The sequence below is a fragment of the Rana temporaria genome, chromosome 8, assembly GCF_905171775.1.
Source record: "Rana temporaria chromosome 8, aRanTem1.1, whole genome shotgun sequence".
In the NCBI taxonomy this organism is placed as follows: Eukaryota; Metazoa; Chordata; class Amphibia; order Anura; family Ranidae; genus Rana; species Rana temporaria.
This window is the reverse complement of record NC_053496.1, coordinates 76,710,024-76,730,259: the sequence shown is the minus strand read 5'-3', so window position 1 is coordinate 76,730,259 and position 20,236 is coordinate 76,710,024. Positions and strand designations below refer to the sequence as shown.

Here is a 20,236-nt window from a genome sequence, read left to right as displayed (position 1 = left end):
ATAGGTTATTTTTGTTGTGGAAACTATACATGATTTATATTGGAATTTAGGCATATACAGAAAAGGTCTTTCTAAGCTCCAAGCAAGAACTTAATATAAAAGACTGCTGTTGGCAGAAAGAAAATAATTTGACTTTAACAGTTTTTTTCTGAAGTCATTCACAGATGTGATCCATGACATTTTCTAAAAGACAATAGAACATATTTTAAAAAAATAGCTCATAGCAGAAAATTCAAGGACTCACTGGTAATACTAAGTATTCCATGCTGTGATTTTCTTTTATGATTATTTGTGTTGTTTTATGTTGCAGCTCATTCATTTTAAATGATAACCAAAGTACTTGAAGTATTTTCTTAACTCTTTTTTTCAGTAACATATATAAATATATAACAGGCTTCTAGGCTACCATGTCAGAAGTCACAATACTTGGCAAATAAAATTGTAAACTTGGACAGGGTGGGATGTGCCACAGAAAGTAATCTGGTAGGGATTGTTATGCTTATTGAACAAAAAGCTGGACTGGTGTTTATTTCAACCTGACTATATGAATATTGACTTTTGTGGTCCCATGTAGATATGGACTTGCCCCGTTCCAAAACCTCACAAACTATGTGTATTTTTCAGTTAACAGAATCACAGAATAATTATTTATTAGTCTGCTATTGAAAATTATATTTTAGGTTCCCATAATCATTATACGTTATCCTAACACACGATCAGAAATTCCGACAAGAAAACCGTGGATTTTTTTCAGACGGAATTTTGGCTCATACTTGTGTTGCATACACACGGCCACACAAAATTCCGACCGTCAAGAACGCGGTGACGTACAACACTACGACGAATTGAGAAAAATGAAGTTCAATGCCTCCGAGCATGTGTGCTTTTTTTTTGCGCGTCGGAATTGCAAACAGACGATCAGAATTTTCGACAAGAACTTTTCCTGTCTGAAAATTTGAGAACCAGCTCTCAAATTTTCTTGGCGAAAATTCCGACAGAAAAATTCCATTGAAGCCTACACACGGTCGTAATTTCTGACCAAAAGCTCACATCAGACTTTTCTTGTTGGAATTTCTGAGAGTGTGTACGCGGCATTACTGTTGGATTTGTTATTTCTTCTATATGTTGGAGAACTTAGCAGGAGGATTAAGATAACCCCAAAGGCAAGAACATCCAAACCTATAAGATAGACAGACATTGGACCAGGAATATTCGATCTTGCCCATTGAGCCCTCCTGAGATATAAGAACCAATCCTTCATGAACACACTTGTGTTCTCAACTAGAACTCTTGGAAGCATTGTGTTGTTAATTTTAGTATTCAAAATATGACCGGTCATATTTTTGACATGCTTACTCAGCTTGACAGGAATGAGAGTATGATTCTGTCAAGAGGCAGAGATAATTTCTATCCACTGTCACTATTGTGCTGCGTACAAAAAAAACACATGTTGCAGTTTCAATACCTTTTTTTTACATGCTATGTGGTAACATGACCTTAAAGCCTCGGCCCCTCTTTTGTGTAATGTGTGGAGCCAACAAGGGGGCAAAATTCCCTACAGCAGTGATGTCACCCATTGGCTTTCACTGATTTAGGTAGTGTTGGGGATGAGGCAAAAACCCCCCGATTCAGTTTGCACCAGAACATGTGAACAGACAAAAATTTGTGCAAACATGCAAACACCGTTGAAGTCTATGGGACATGAACATAAATATTTAAAAGTGTTCATTTTAAAGGCTTATATGCAAGCTACTGCCATAAAACGTGTTTATATACCCGGGTACTGTCCCAGGGGACATGTATTAATGTGGAAAAAGTTTTAAAACTGCATTTTTTTTCAGGAGTAATGATTTTAATAATGCTTAAAGTGAAACAATAAATTATATAATATTTCTTTAAATATTGTGCATGAGGGTTCTCCCCCAAAATCCATACCAGGCCCTTATACCGGGCATGCAGCCTGCAGGAAAAGGGGGATGAGAGAGCACCCCTCCCCCCTGAACAGTAGCAGGCCACATCCCCCTTAAAGCACCTTGTCCTCATGTTGATGAGGACAAGGGCCTCATCCCCACAACCCTTGCCCGGTGGTTGTGGGGGTCTGCGGGCAGGTGGCTTATTGGTGTCTTATTGGAATCTGGAAGTCCCCTTTAACAAGGAGGCCCCCAGATCCCTCCCCCCTATGTGAATGGGTAGGGGTTCATTCATCCAAAAAGTGTCAAAAAAGTAAAAATGACAGGAGTTTTTGACAATTCCTTTATTTAAAAAAAAGTGTCCCGCAATGTAAATCCATCGTCAATCACACCACCGACTGTCCAGAAACCCCCCTCTGATGTCACATGATGTCAGAAGGGGCGGGGCCACCCAGTTACATCACCAGATGGCCTGCCCTTGGCTATATAACAGCTGTCCTCGCAAAAAGGCTGCAGTCGGCGGGACGCCTCCCATCGAGATTTTCTTTTTTTTTTCTCTGGACTAATAATAGTAATAAATTAATTGTCAAAAACTGCCCATTCACATAGGGGGGGGCAGGATCTGGGGCCCCAATGTTAAAGGGGGCTTCCAGATTCCGATAAGCCCCCCTGTTAAATCATTTTTTTTTACCTTTGTGCCAAAGTTGTGTTTTTTCCATACATACTGTACATAAGTTTTTGTTTGTTTTTTTACAGTAGAAGCTTGCAGAAAAAAGATCATTGCACCAACTAGTTAAATAACCTCTACAGCATTATACATTTAATTTCTACCTAATCCCATTGACAAAAAGCAGAACATTAAATTCTTGCAATATCCCCAGTAAAAAAAAGCAAAACATTAACAAAGTGTTAACACAACAGCTGTGAAATAAGTAATTTGTGCTCACTGAGCTATGTGCTCAGTGAAAGCAGTTATGTACTGTATGCAGCATAGAATGTACAGTATGCAGTTCTACATTATGGGCGTATTGTACTCTAAACTTTAATACAGTTGTCCTTTGTTTCAATAAAACATTTTTGTGAAACCATGGCATATAAAGAGCAACTCATTTTATCGTTAATAAGCTGAACAGACATTATATTTGTTTTTGTTATAGCACACAAAACAAAGAACTATCGTATAATACTTTTTTGTCATTATAATTATTATTGTCATTATTATTTTTATTTTATTATTTATATCCTTATGCTTGACTGGATTCACCCCTTTGCATTTTTCTTCTGATACATTTTCTTCTAGAATCAATGGAATTGCACTAAAACATATGTTTATACACGTTAACTTGCACTGTTGGGCATTTTCACTGTACTGCATATTGATAATACAGTATTAAATATCATTCTGCATCATAATGCACATCAACATGCATCATAATGCACATGACCAGTTGATGTGTGAGATTGTGTGCGCTGATGCATGTCTTAATGCATGCCTTTGGGTGGAGGCTGTAGGGTGGAGGGAGCCAGAGATTCTATTATTATCCTCCAAGGTAAGTACTTGCCTCCCCTCCACCTGGCTCCGACCCTATCCTCCCCTCCACCTGGCTGCATCCACCATGTACCCTGTCCTCCCCTCCACCTGGCTGCTCCCACCCTGTACCCTGTCCTCCCCTCCACCTGGCTGCATCCACCCTATCCTCCCCTCCACCTGGCTGTTCCCACCCTGTCCTTTTCTTCACCTGGCTGCATCCACCCTGTCCTCCCCTCCACCTGGCTGCATCCACCCTGTCCTCCCCTCCACCTGGCTGCTCCCACCCTCTCCTGCTCTCCACCTGTCTGAATCCACCCTCTCCTCCACCTGGCTGCATCTACCCTGTCCTCCCCTCCACCGGGCTGCATCCACCATGTCCTCCCCTCCACCTGGCTGCAACCACCAATACTTTTTCAAGACAATGTGTATATATGTGTATTTATAATTGCATTTTGTAGTTGTCCCTCCTACTTTTGTCCCTGTGCCCCCTCCCCCCAAAAAAAATCTGGAGACATCTCTCACTGCCCCCCTGCATTTCTGCATCTAAAAGGAGACTGCAAATGCTGTGCAGGCGCTGGCAGAGAGATGACATAATCTCTCACTGCCCGCCCTCACTCTGGGACAACAGGAACACTGTCACTGGCTAGTGACAATCCGAATCCGGCGACAGGCAACTGTGGCAGGTGACACGCTCAGGGCTCCCACTGATTCTGCATTATGGTAAGTTTACCTATTTCATTTTATATTACAATGTAATAAAATAAATAATGTGCTTCAATCATCCTGACACCATATTAACCATGGTGCTGTGATGACTGAAGCGCCAACACCAACCATTGCCCCTACAAATTGCCCGCAAATTTTTTGTCAGTGCCCCTCCCAAAGTTAGACTCTGGATACACCCCTGCTAAAAAGTCAGATTCATGCAGAGGACTTAGGTAGTAAATCCAGAGGTCGTGTTCTTTGAAACAACTTCATATGGAACAACTAGACCACATAGATGAAATAACTGGACAGTAAGCAAATAACACAATGGGGGCTACACTCTATCAAACAGAAATACAGCGGTTGATTTACTAAAACTGAAGCATGCAAAATCTAGTGCAGCTGTGCTTGATAACCAATCACTTTCTAAGGCTGGATTCACACCTATGCAGTTTTAGTGCTTTTTGAATTTTGCAGATTCGCACTAGAGTCCATTCAACATGGTTTCCTATGGAACACGTTCTGTAGTGCAAATCTGCAAAATGCAAAAAGCACAAAAAATGCATAGGTGTGAATCCAGTCTAACTTCAGTTTGTTCAATTAAGCTTTGGCAATAAAACCTGGAAGATCATTGGTTTCAATGCAAAGCTGCACCAGATTTTGCACTCTTCCATTTAAGTAAATCCTCCATGCCATGTTGAAAGGAAACTCCCAATTAAAGCACCACTAAATATCTCCTGTCTCACACTCTCCCTCCCTATTTATCTAATCTGTTGGGATATGTATTTTTTCTGAAAGCAATTTGGCTAAAATGTTCAAGGTCAGCTTCACACTATGCGTTACTTTAATGAACCTGCTTTAATACAACATACTATTGCACATTAAGGTGCACTGCATTAAGACAACACATTCATTTTAAATGGATTGGAAGCACAACTTAACACACACAAAAACAGACAAAGCAAAATGTACAGCATGTGCACTGCACTGCGGGTGTGCTGGCAGCTCTTGTAATGGTGAGTTTCATTGCACTTTCCATGTTACCACAATTTTACTGATTTAAAAAAACACAGAGAACTATTAATAGCCAAACATATTACTATCTGAATTCCAGTGCAGGTTAGAGAGGCACAAATTGAATTACCTGTTATAGGCAACAAATAAATGTTTTCTAGTATATATTAATAGGGAGTGCCTTTCTGAGATTATACAGTACATTCAGAAACCTATATAAAAATAACTATGGATTTCTTTGATTATTTGCTCTAAATATACTCTCTGATATTAATTTTTTAAGTGTGTAAAATGCATGCATATAAGTAGATCATTTTATTTGTTATCTGTAAAAAACACTTGTCCTTCAAATAATGTTAGCTGAATGTGTTTAAGTGCAAATTTAAGCAAATGCATACTTATAGTAATTTAACTACTAGTTTATTTTGTGATCAAATAAAAACAGTAGAAACCACATTTTGCATCTCTCCTTCTTCTGTACAAAGGCAATGGTTGATGTCCATTTCTCAGGGGCCTGCAGTGCTTAAAAAACAGCCATTGCTCTATATTACTTTCAAATGTTACTTCCTGCTGTCATACAGGATACTTAGGGCAGCAGGAGAGACCACAAGCTGAGAAAAGTATCAAGTAAAACACTCAAGAATATTGACAAAATAAACTCTGTCACAAAACTGGGCAGCTGAAAATGCTTGATGAAAACGATACAAACAGGACATTATAAGGTCGATAGATCATTGTTGCAGTGGCAACAGCAGGTTTATTTAGCTTGCTTCCATCTTGAATAGGACTACTTCAAGCTTTTCATTTTGTCACTGGTGACTTTGCTTAACATTATGGCTTGTAGTCTAGTCTAGGACAAACATAGATTACATGTATCCCCAGACCACCCAGGAACATTCACAGACATTTGAAAGACTAGCATTTAAAGGCTGCTCAGGACTTCTTCATCAGTTATGCAAACATTTCACTTTAATGTGATGTTTCAAATAAAACTTTGAACTTTGCAACAAGCTCTTAGGTGCTGAGGGGCAATTTTATCTATGTTCTGTACTGATACCAGTTGGGAGTTGCTACAACACTCTAAATACCTGATTTGATATGATGGTATTATATTGATTAGTTGATAATCAGGTTGTCAGGGCTGAGCTCTCAGTCCTCCCTTCTCAGTGCTCAGGTTGTTCAGCTGTCGGTTAATTGCCAGTACAAATAATGGAAAAATGGATATTACCGCGCTTATCAAAGGAGGGGAAAAAAAAAGAAAAAAAAGGGGGGGGGAATGAAAGTGAGGAGAAGTGGAGGTACAGCTGCGGCACTGAAAGGTGTATCAAACCATAAGCAATTGATAATGGGGAGGGTAGTGCTGCGCTAATGAGTGGTGAGTGGATAGGTGAATAGGCAGGTGGGGGAAGGGGGAATGAAGATAAAGTGTAATTGAAATGAGGAGCAGTATAGCCCAAATGGCATCAGCATAAAAATAAATATAAAATGATCAGTGAACAATAACAGTACTGGTGTAAATCATATGACTCCACAGGTTCCTCTTAGTGTTATGAAATACACTATAAATAATGGTGCAAAAATTCCCAAGTAACTGTGCTAGGTGACACTTCTATACTGGTGATAAACAGTCCATCAACAGGGCTTGAAAAATATCAGCAAAAAATAGATATAAGTAAAATTTCAACAGTCCAAGAAAGCAAAAGTTCAAGTGTGGGTCCGCAATAAGGAGTGAGAGGGGAATGGGTATCCAGTGATCCTTTTAAGGTGAATAAGGATGTCCCCTTACCTTACTGCTGTAAGGTAACAGCATATAGGTCCAACCACATTAGATGGTTCTCTCGATGGGCTCTGATCCAACAACGGCAGGTCCTCCTTGGAGTTCTCGTCCCAGATTGGTCAGTTTCTCGCCCCAAAGAAATAAAGCATCGATGGTGTGATACCGTTTTAAAAAATTTTAATTCTCAAAGAAAATAGACAGGGGTACTCACATAATCCAAAATACAATTGGGCATGTAAAAAGAGGGGCAATCTGTCGCCAACGTCACCTCCGATACCTCTCAGTGGACTCATGCGCATTCGTCACTATCATGTGACTTCCTCAGGAGTAGTGAGAGGCATAAAGGGGATCCTTTTTATAGGGTGACTTGTTTAGTAGGCTGTAAGTAAACTCAGCTGTTTGTCATGCAAGAAATGCAGCTGCAGCCATTTTCCCGTAGTCTGCTAGGCATTTATTAATAAAATCAAAAAATCCCGCCCAGCATGTAAAATATTTAAATTAATAGCATTCAGTATGGTGGGTGACATATATGGCATCTCATTTATATGGTTAAAAATGAAAAACTTAAAAAACTTTAAAAAACTTAAGACAATGGACGGAAACCATGGAGGAAGCAGACACAGAAGTCCCATTATAACATCATAACAATCTGTGTTGACAGTGCACAGCGTTCCGCCGGAAGTCCGGCAGCCGCCATTTTGTTATAGCTCAAGAGACGCCCCCAGCATCTCACAGAGCGCTGGGGGTGCATCTTTCAAAGTGAGCCATTCTGTCTGATGTCTGGTCGGGGGCCTGCACGGGGCCCCCCGACCTCGGCCAGCATCACAAATAAGGCTTCTCACACGTATCGGCGGCGTCCGTCGAAACGAGCGCCGCCGGAAGTGGAGCCGCGGCCACCTTGCAGCCACCGGAAGTGGAGCCGCGGCCATTTTTTTGAAGCCAATGATTATAAATGAAAGTGGAGCCGCGGCCACCTTGCAGCCACCGGAAGTGGAGCCGCGGCCATTTTTTTGAAGCCAATGATTATTAAATGTTAATACACGGCATTATGTATATATAAATTCCTGCTCCCCATATTTCTGATTGGCTTTCTTGTATGCTCCCTTGTGAGGATGCCGTGTATTAACATTTAATAATCATTGGCTTCAAAAAAATGGCCGCGGCTCCACTTCCGGTGGCTGCAAGGTGGCCGCGGCTCCACTTTCATTTATAATCATTGGCTTCAAAAAAATGGCCGCGGCTCCACTTCCGGTGGCTGCAAGGTGGCCGCGGCTCCACTTCCGGCGGCGCTCGTTTCGACGGACGCCGCCGATACGTGTGAGAAGCCTTATTTGTGATGCTGGCCGAGGTCGGGGGGCCCCGTGCAGGCCCCCGACCAGACATCAGACAGAATGGCTCACTTTGAAAGATGCACCCCCAGCGCTCTGTGAGATGCTGGGGGCGTCTCTTGAGCTATAACAAAATGGCGGCTGCCGAAAATCCGGCGGAACGCTGTGCACTGTCAACACAGATTGTTATGATGTTATAATGGGACTTCTGTGTCTGCTTCCTCCATGGTTTCCGTCCATTGTCTTAAGTTTTTTAAAGTTTTTTAAGTTTTTCATTTTTAACCATATAAATGAGATGCCATATATGTCACCCACCATACTGAATGCTATTAATTTAAATATTTTACATGCTGGGCGGGATTTTTTGATTTTATTAATAAATGCCTAGCAGACTACGGGAAAATGGCTGCAGCTGCATTTCTTGCATGACAAACAGCTGAGTTTACTTACAGCCTACTAAACAAGTCACCCTATAAAAAGGATCCCCTTTATGCCTCTCACTACTCCTGAGGAAGTCACATGATAGTGACGAATGCGCATGAGTCCACTGAGAGGTATCGGAGGTGACGTTGGCGACAGATTGCCCCTCTTTTTACATGCCCAATTGTATTTTGGATTATGTGAGTACCCCTGTCTATTTTCTTTGAGAATTAAAATTTTTTAAAACGGTATCACACCATCGATGCTTTATTTCTTTGGGGCGAGAAACTGACCAATCTGGGACGAGAACTCCAAGGAGGACCTGCCGTTGTTGGATCAGAGCCCATCGAGAGAACCATCTAATGTGGTTGGACCTATATGCTGTTACCTTACAGCAGTAAGGTAAGGGGACATCCTTATTCACCTTAAAAGGATCACTGGATACCCATTCCCCTCTCACTCCTTATTGCGGACCCACACTTGAACTTTTGCTTTCTTGGACTGTTGAAATTTTACTTATATCTATTTTTTGCTGATATTTTTCAAGCCCTGTTGATGGACTGTTTATCACCAGTATAGAAGTGTCACCTAGCACAGTTACTTGGGAATTTTTGCACCATTATTTATAGTGTATTTCATAACACTAAGAGGAACCTGTGGAGTCATATGATTTACACCAGTACTGTTATTGTTCACTGATCATTTTATATTTATTTTTATGCTGATGCCATTTGGGCTATACTGCTCCTCATTTCAATTACACTTTATCTTCATTCCCTTCCCCCACCTGCCTATTCACCTATCCACTCACCACTCATTAGCGCAGCACTACCCTCCCCATTATCAATTGCCAGTACACATCGTTCCACAGTGGCTCACCTGTTAATCATTTCCTACTAGTCAGTTCAGCCTACAGCCAGCCCCTTCTGACTATTTAAACTACCTGGTTAATTTCTTCTGTGCCTTTGCCTTGGTCAAATATATCTGGAGACTCTCTGTTGTATTCCTGTTGAAGACTTGCCTGGCTGACGTCCCTTCTGGTTCCTGATCCTGTCTGCTGCCTCTGACTATGCTGATCTCTGACTTCCTGATTTACTGGCTTGTTCTGACTAACCGCTCTGGTGTAGCATAACGTTTTTTGTTCATAGAACCATGTATTTACATGTCTTATGATGTTTTAGGTAATTGTGATGTTGTAATTAATTACTGTATAGTGCGCATATAGTCTTTCACGAGTGACCACGCATTATCACTTTTAAATTTCTTATATTTCTTATATAGTGTACGTGTCTTTTTGTACATATTTTGGCACAAGTGACAGAGACAGAAATTCATAGAGATGCAACTGCCTATATACATATGGATGAAAATGGGGGGACTAAGGGCCAGATTCACAAAAGAGATACGTCGGCGTATCTCCTGATACGCCGTCGAATCTCTGTGATCCGCCCGTCGTAACTATGCGGCTGATTCATAGAATCAGTTACGCATAGATAGCCCTAAGATCTGACAGGTGTAATTGACTTACACCGTCGGATCGTAGGATGCAATTCTAGGCCGGCCGCTAGGTGGCGATTCCATTGCGGTCGGCGTAGAATATGCAAATGACTAGTTACGGCGATTCACGAACGTACGCTTTACCCGTCGCTCTAAATTTACGTTGTTTCCGTCGAGATACGCCGCATAAAACTAAGGCTGCCCTCTAGGTGGTGTAACCCAAGTATGGCTGTCGTTCCCGCATCGAAATTTTAAAATTCACGTAGTTTGCGTAAGTTGTCCGTGAATGGCGCTGGATGCCATTTATGTTAACGTCGAAACCAATGACGTCCTTGCGATGTCATTTAGCGCAATGCACGTGGGGTAATTTTACGGATGGAGCATGCGCAGTACGTTCAGCGCGGGAACGCACCTAATTTAAATGGTGCCCGCCCCATTTGAATTAGGCAGGCTTGCGCCGAGCGGATTTACGTTACACCACCGCAAGTTTACAGGCAAGAGCTTTGTGAATCAGGCACTTACGCTGTAAACCTGCGGCGGTGTAACGTAAATGGGATACGTTACGCCGCCGCAGCGTAACGTATTTGTACCTGAATCTGGCCCTAAAATCTTTGGTCGATTCTTCCCAAGTTGAGACCGAAGTCTCTTCGACATATTATAATTATAAACCTTTTATATTGTTTTATATATATTTTATTATCAACACATTCATATGGGCAGTTGAATCCAACAATATGAATATTGTACATTCGATGTCTTGGATATTGTGCATGGAATTCATGTGTAAATTCTGTCACTTTGGGCCAGATCCAGAGAGCAATCTACTGATACGCCGGCGTACTTTCAAATTACCCACGCCGTATCTTTAGTTTGAATCTTCAAACCAAGATACAACGGCATTTGGGTAGGATCCGACAGGCGTACGGCTTCGTACGCCTTCGGATCTTAGATGCAATACTTTGGCGCCCGCTGGGTGGAGTTCGCGTATTTTTCCGCGTCGGGTATGCAAATTAGCGATTTACGTCGATCCACGAACGTACACGCGCCGTCGCATTTTCTAATGTCGTCTGTAGTCGGCTTTTTCCGGCGTATAGTTAAAGCTGGTATTTTGCGGCGTATAGATAGACTTGCCATGTTAAGTATGGCCGTCGTTCCCACGTCAACATTTTTAATTTTTTTTTTTGCGTAAGTCGTCCGTGAATAAGGATGGACGTAACTCACATCTAAGTTAAAAAAATGACGTCCTTTAGCGCAATGCACGGCGGGAAATTTGGGGACGACGAATGCGCAGTTCATTCGGCGTGGGGACGCGCTTCATTTAAATGAAACCCGCCCAATTTCAAATCCGCCACCAGAAATACACTACCCCCGCCGTAACTTACAGCGCAAACTCGCTGAGGATTCGAATATACGCCAGGTAAGGTACGGCGGCGTAGTGTATCCCTGATACGCTGCGCCAATCTAAATGTATGTGGCCCTTTGTCTTCGCTAATTGATACTTCCACATGTATACGTATTTTGGAGATCTATAAGCCTTTTATATATTTATATGAACTATTCATGAGGATTATTGAATATTATATACATGGAGGTCTCTTTAATATACACATACAAGGGAGACAATTACATATATGTACATTAACGCTTACATTGTTATATTTATGCACTCACCTGCACATTTATAGGGAATTGCTATTTCTTCATCACTATTCATTACAATACATTTGCGTTCATTTCATTTACACTTACATTCAGATATGTTATTTTATTCATCATAATAATATTGGTGTTATAACACTAATGTTATTTAATTGGTTTTCTACACGATCCATAAAAACTTCTTTACTTAAAGTTTTACTTATATCTTATTTTTACTCTTATCACATTATATTACAATTATTCCTATTTCTATGCACTTTAGGTGGTAACTAGTTATTTAAATACACATCACTTAATAACGTAACCATATTAGTTCCCAAAAACTAACTATATTCACAGCAGTTTTCTACTGCTCTTCATTTTCATTTTCATATGTCACAATTGAATCACTAAATTAGACCATAAAGGTTTTACTTTTTCCATTAGTCAACAGGTGTGTCCACACCATTGTTAAAATAGATTCCACCACCTCAAATACACATACCTTAATATAATTTAATGTGTTTTGACACAGTGTTCTATCAATAATAATTCACAGATGGATTCATGCATATTTAGTTTTCCAGTTTTTTAACTGGGTTATATTCACAAATTTATATGGATCCCTTATAAAATGTAACCCAGAGGGTACGGGGTTAAATCTCTGAGACCTTTTGAGATCAATTCACACACAGGTGATTGTTGTCAGAGATCAAGACAATCTCATTGGTTAATTGGTTTTGATCTATTCGGGACCAGCATTGATCACATGTCTTTGGAAATTTTATTATATATTTGAAGTGATGTTTTATATTTGTTAGCTATGACTAAGCACTAGTTAATAGTGCAAAACGCATCAGCTGTACATCCTGTATTTTGTGCTGTGTTTTGTAGTGCATTTTTACTTTTTAAATAAAAGACAACCATCAAGGTTTTATGGAGTTCGGCTGCCCATATTTCCTTTTTTCTACTTGTTGCCCTGTGCATTGCCAGCACCCTTGATTTCCTGAGAGGACACTGATCATCCTAACAAAATCTGCCTGGAACGGTAACTTTCTCTCTCTAACTGCTCTGGTTACCGTACCCTGTGTTGCCATATGGTTTTTGGGTAATCTAGATTAAATAGAGATATGTGGGTATATATATATATATATATATATATATATATATATATATATATATATATATATGGCTGTGTCTGTGTATGAATATAAATATATATATTCTAATTATGAATATATATTTCTCTGAGTAGGGGCTGAGGACATTTCAGTCAGAGTACAAAGTTTATGGTTCATTTAGCATGCTAATTCATGGCATTTAGCAAAGTTCATTGTTTGTTAACAGACATTGTGGAGCCAGTGAATTAAACCACCTTATGTGATGGACCCCATGCTGGGATGTTCAATCAAGATAGCCCCACCCTTTGTAAACCTGGAAAAGGTCACTTTACTCTGCTGTCGGATATAGTCACCAAGATTTGCATGAAAGGGGGCTGACTTATTTAGTCGGGCCTCCAATCATGATCCTAGCTAGGCCAACCAATGGGACGTCAGCTTAGAAAGATATACTCCACAGCACAGATTAATGGAGCTCACTTTTATGGAAGGGTGACTTGATGGAAGGATGGCTTGAAGGATGAGTCTTAAAAGGGTAACTATGGTATAGGCATATGATAATTACTTGTAGCAACTGCCCATGCTTGTAATCTAAGGTTTTAGAGGAATATACTCTAGATTCCTTCATGTAAATGTATGCATTTTAACCTACGGTTTTGTTTGAGACTATAGATAGGTTCTGTGTGTTAGATTAGACTTTGTATAAGCTCTAATAAATAAATAAATGTGTTATGTTAAAGCTTTTGCTCTGGACAATAGAACTCTCTTATTTTAACCATATATCATATATGTGAGTTATTAAATCTTAAATATACAATTACTAAAAGTAACACCTGGCTATGTTTTGACTACATTTACCATTATGTTAAATGGTGTGATTTTTACTGCATTTCCTGTCTCCGTCTGATTCATGGTTCCTGACACAGGTGTTCGATAGTGAACTATCTAATAATTTATCCCATAGAAATCTCTCTTAATCAGTTTGCCCTATTCAATTTCCTCATGTTTATGAAACAGATTGTCAGGATAACAGGTTCAAAAGTCCTCAACTTACATTTGGATATAACATTACAATTATTAAAATTTTCCATGGTTTTATACAAATAACAAATGCGTTGCTTGGTCAATTGGTCAGCTCTAGTTAAGTAATTGACAATACTGTATCCTTATACATGATTGTCAGGAGCTTTGTGGGACTCAAAAAGCATGGAAACCAGGTCAATAGAATAGCCAGGAAACAAAATGTTTTAAAGATAGACTATGGTAACCCCAGATTTTTATTGTGACAGGTTTTCTTTAATGCAGATGGCCACGTGCAAAAGTTAGAATAATGAAGCCATGTATTTTAAATGGTACAAATCCAGCCACTGTTCCATTACTCAACTATAAATCACGGTGTGTATATATATATATATATATATATATATATATATATATATATATATATATATATATATATATTTATTATCTCAAAAGTGAGTACATCCCTCACATTTTTGTAAATATTTTATTATATCTTTTCATGTGACAACAATGAGTGTACAGCTTGTATAACAGTGTCAATTTGCTGTCCCTTTAAAATCGATACACAGCCATTAATGTCTAAATTGGGCCCAAGTAGCCATTTTCCCTCCTCTGTGTCATGTGACTTGTTAGCGTTACAAGGTCTCAGGTGTGAATGGGGAGCAGGTGTGTTACATTTGGTGTTATCTCTTTCACTCTCTCATACTGGTCACTGGAAGTTCAACATGGCACCTCATGACAAAGAACTTTGAGGATCTGAAAAAATTATTTGTTGCTCTACATAAAGATGGCCTAGGCTATAAGAAGATTGCCAAGACCCTAAAAATGAGCTTCAGCAGGTAACTAAGACCATACTGGGTTTAACAGGACAGGTTCCACTCTGAACAGGCCTTGCCATGGTCGACCAAAGAAGTTGAGTGCACATGATCAGCGTCATATTCAGTGGTTGTCTTTGGGAAATAGATGTATGAGTGCTGCCAGCACTGCTCCAGAGGTTGAAGGGGTGGGGGTTCAGCCTGTCAGTGATTAGACCATACACTGCATCAAATTGCATGACTGTCATCCCAGAAGGAAGCCTTTTCTAAAGACGATGCACAAGAAAGCCCACAAAGAGTTTGCTGAAGACAAGCAGACTAAGGACATGGATTACTGGAACCATGTCCTGTGATCTGATGACACCAAGATAAACTTATTCAGAAGCATGTGTGACAGCAACTAGGTGAGGAGTTCAAATACAAGTGTGTCTTGCCTTAAGTCAAGCATGGTGGTGGGAGTGTCATGGTCTGGGGCTGTATGAGTGCTGCCGGCACTGGGGAGCAACAGTTCATTGAGGAAACCATGAATGCCAACATGAAATGTGACATACTGAAGGAGAGCATGATCCCCTCCTTTTGGAGACTGGGCCGCAGGGCAGTATTCCAACATGATAAGGACCCCTAACACACCTCCAAAATTACCACTGCCTTGCTAAAGAAGTGGAGAGAAAAGGTGATGTACTGACCAAGCATGTCTCCAGACCTAAACCCTAATATGCATCTGTGGGGCATCCTCAAACAGAAGGTGGAGAAGTGAAAGGTCTTTAACATCCACCAGCTTTAAGATGTCATGATGGAGTGAAAGAGGACTCCAGAGGCAACCTATAAAGCTCTGGTGAACTCCATGCCCAAGAGGATTAAGGCCGTGCTGGGAAATAATAGTGGCCACACAAAACATTGACACTTTGGGCCAATTTGGACATTTTCACTTAGAGGTGTGCTCAGTTTTGCTACCAGCGGTTTAGACATTAATGGCTGTGTGTTGGGTTATTTTGAGAGGACAGCACAATTACACTGTTATACAAGCTGTACACTCACTACTTTACATTGTAGAAAAGTGCCATTTCTTCAGTGTTGTCAGATGAAAAGATATAATAAAATAGTTACAAAAATGTGAGGGGTGTACTCACTTTTGTGAGATACTGTGTATATATATATATATATATATATATATATATATATATATATATATATATATATATATATATATATATATATATATATATATATATATATATATATATATATATATATATCGATAGATAGATAGATATAGATATATATAAATATATTTACTATATTTATACACAAACACTAGCACTGACAATTATAAATGATGGCCACTGTGAAAGCTCATGCAAAATAGAGTTTTAGTCATTTGTCATCAGGCAGCATGGTACAATAAAGCTACAAAATTTCAGAAGTATGCCAAACGAGTACATCATCACACCTTAGTTACTACAAGTAATTATAAATATGTACACAGTTTCAGAGACATGTTATTCTTCAGTGGGCATCTTACCTCCTCTAGTACATCAGCTAGCTTACTGAGTATTTCTTCTGGAAGGCTCTGGAATGTTGGTACACTGAAAAAAGAATGGATGAATATGGTAAGGATAAAAGGAAATAATAATAAAAATAATAATACTAATGCATTGTGTCTGCCCATGTTATTCCCCACAGTTTACAGCAATATTAGTTTATCCTCCTAGTCACAAATAGTGTAAAATATACAAACTCTTGTTTACAGTTGCAAAGAGTTAAAAAAAAATGCAAGTTTAGGTAGGTATGTGGTGAAAGGCAGCACTGGGGTTTAATTTATGTTGAGGTCCCGATGCCATTGCTGTTGCAAAAAATAATAATAATGTTGTTATTATCACTTATATTTTTACTTTATAATTTTCACTATTAAGAACAGCAAAAAAAACTATTATTCCACTGATATTTACTGAATCTCATCCAGAAGGCTTGTCCTGTGCTCTTAATCTCTCAATGTAATTCTTCCTATCTGCTATCTTGAGTTATATCTTAATGTCAGGTTCTCTAAGCTGGAGGGTTTGTCTGATAGACGTAGCCAATAAACTATATCTAACTTGTCAAAGATTCTCCTAAGTCCCTTGGACATAGCAGTGTATCATTAATGAAACACAGGCTGGCACACAATAGTATGGAAGTGCATGTTAAAATTCAAGGCATTAAATCAATTCTATTACTGCCAGTTAGCTAGGAGATCAACTTTCTTATTTCTGAATTTAAGACAAAATTAGGTTATAGTGGTTGATAAAAGAAATCTCAAATGTAATAAACTAGGCATTATTATAGAACCCTTAAAATGATTTTAACAGTCAAACTTCTTAAAGACATAAAATAAAATTAAACTTAAGGAGTTTTTAAGGAGTTTTAAATACCTTTTTATGCTTAAGGCTATCATAAATATTGAACAGATACAAGCAATACATTTATTTAAGTGGTGCTCCCGTCAGAATTAATTTTCTTAAAGTATCCCTCACCTCCTTCAAGTAGAAGTAGTTTTATAAGTAATTTTGTAACATAGTACTTTTAATATATAAAACAATTGCCTTTGTAAACATGAACTCCAACGTCTGCCTTCTGATTCTGATAAATTTGATTCATTAGGTTTGTATGCAACACTTTTATTTTTATTCAGCAGTAATAGGCCTGAATTGGCCAGTAGCAGTATTAACAATTTTTTTTTAGAAAAGTGGCATAACCGTTTAATAGTACAGTTCGTGATTTTTCGCAGTAGCACAGCGCTGCATTGTCCTAAATTTTAAGAAACTGTCAAAACAGGGTGCAAAAAACACTTCAACAGCCCTGAATCCCCCTGAACCCCCTCTCATCCCATGGCTAGCATTAGGACACTTCAATAATGGGCAAAAAGAAAAAGCTCTGAAATGTGGGCTTTTTTAAAACATATTTTCTGCCAACAATACCATTATGGTCTGCAGCCTCTGCCTGCAGTGTTTCAGCCATGGTTAAATTACCAGCCATTTGGGTACCACATGCATGAGGAAAAATAGAGCACCAAAGGGCTCAGTGGGAGCAGCACCTCAATGAAACAAGTCAGCAGTAAAAAGCATGCACTCTCCTCCTCTTCAAGGGCATATAGCAGTTACTTTCTCTTATTGCTGCTGATGTTCCCTTCTCCCACTTCTTCTCAAGGTTGCAATCATTTTAGTTGGGGCTGCATAGCTTTGTTACGCTGCAAATTTTTCTACATAATCCAGTAAGAAGTCCCTGTGTTTTTCATTTTTCTCAGGAGCACAAAGCAGCCATTTTTAGGGCCTACTAATGCTCCATTTTCTCCTCCTCACAGCCCTTCACCTGCATGTGAAAAAGACAAAGACAAAGGTGGAATATGAGGCGGGTTGGGGTGCTGGCAGTGGGGAGGAGGGTTGGAGTCCATGGAGTGAGTAGAAATTATGGAGTGGCCCTCCCTTGCCCAAATAGGGCTTCTATTTTTGTGGAGGTATTTTTTTTACTATGACCTTTTATGCAGTTCATTTGTATTTGTAACCTCTTGCTGGAATATCTACTTGATACACACCACATTATAGCTTTATGCTTCCTTACCTTACATATATTTGAAAAGATGAGAATTATGCATAGATGCATGGATGTTTCAGAATTAAAGGCCATCCTCCCAAATACTGCAGTTGTTGTTCAAATAAATGTTTCAAAGTGATCAACTACCTTTGTCTGTGCTTCTACTTGCTTTATTCATGTGTGTCTAAAAGTAACAAATCCTTCTGTGACATAACTTACGTACTCACCATACTAGGTTATAGCTAACTCTGGGCCAGATTCACATAGATTTACGTTACTCCACGGCGGCGTAACGTATCCCATTTACGTTACACCGCCACAGGTTTACAGCGTAAGTGCCTGATTCTCAAAACTCTTACCTGTAAACTTGCGGCGGTTTAACGTAAATGCGCTCGGCGCAAGCCCGCCCCATTCAATCGGGGCGGGCACCATTTAAATTAGTCGCGTTCCCGCGCCGAACATACTGCGCATGCTCCGTCGGGAAAATTACCCGACGTGCATTGCGCTAAATGACGCATGGACGTCATTTGTTTAGACGTTAACGTAAATGGCGTCCAGCGCCATTCACGGACAACTTACGCAAACAATGTGATTTTTTAAATTTCGACGCGGGAACGACGGCCATACTTAATATGGCTTACGCGGCGTATCTCGACGGAAACAAAGTTAGATCAAGGGGCAGCACGGACGTTCGGGAATCGCCGTAACTAGTCATTTGCATATTCCTGCATATTCTACGCCGACCGCAATGGCCTCGCCACCTAGCAGCCGGCCTAGAATTGCATCTTTAAGATCCGACAGTGTAATTCAACTACACCTGTCGGATCTTAGGGCTATCTATGCGTAACTGATTCTATGAATCAGTCGCATAGTTAGGACGGCCGGAACACAGAGATCTCTTCGTATCTCTTCTGTGAATCTGGCCCTTTGTGTTTTACTAACTTTTTTTGCTGTATGAAGGGGTTAGAAATATTACATATCAACATGAAGGTGGAAATATATTCAGTAAGGTAGGCCATACAATATTAATTTTCTTTTATTCAACCAGTGAGTTGAACAAAAAACATTTTATCGATTCCCCCACCCACACATTTGAGGTGGTGGGGAAATCCCTCCCATGGAGCTGTTGTATTCTGACAGCAGGGAGGCTTCCCTGCCATCAGTATATACTCTTCAAAGATGGACTTCTATACCACCTGTCTGCCCAAAGTCGACTATTCCTTGCTGAACAGGCCAAATTTGGATCCATCAATAGCCGTCTTTATATTAGACAGACATTTGTTGTCATTTGGAGTGTTTGGTTGCAATACTGGCATGATGATCAATTAATGAGACAGCCACAAAATGTGGGAATTCCACCAGCTAATGTTTTTTCTTGCCCTTGCTGATAAAATACAGGATAGTGCTTTTAAACACAATTTGAAGGTGTTATCTCAGAGGTTAATGTGAGATTAATGATACAGCTCTTCCATTGTGAAAAGAAAATTGAATTGTTGCAGGAAACTGATTATGAGTCTGGTTTAATCTATAACTGGCAGAATATGCAAAGAAAGGTCGATAACCAGTGCTAATGTGAGCCTTCCTACCAATACATATATATGATAAATTAAATTATGCAATGTCATCTTTACAGAAAATGCCCTTTTTACACAGCTAACCAAATTATCATTGTTAATGTCACAAATTAAATAATCCCATATCATATTGCACCGTATGAATACTGCAGGTACTAATGAAATAGGATACATCTGCCACATTGCTTATTTATGCCAATTATCTTGTTTACAATATTGAGATAGTACATGGCTGAATTTGGGGGAATCTGAGAACTAAGGCTACAAGAACAGTAAGACTAGTGGCGAAACTACAAGAGTCGCAGAAGTTGCACAGGTT

General features: G+C 39.6%; 1 protein-coding gene across 3 annotated transcripts in view; it reads right to left on the bottom strand.

Moving 5' to 3' along the window:
• PRKG1 (protein kinase cGMP-dependent 1) overlaps positions 1-20,236 on the bottom strand; it is a 1,173,427-nt gene that overhangs the window by 179,568 nt on the left and 973,623 nt on the right. For all 3 annotated transcript variants that reach the window (XM_040362065.1, XM_040362066.1, XM_040362064.1), the window contains exon 5: positions 16,299-16,362. In XM_040362065.1, the coding sequence (XP_040217999.1) occupies positions 16,299-16,362 (64 nt within the window). The remainder of the gene's footprint in view (positions 1-16,298; positions 16,363-20,236) is intronic.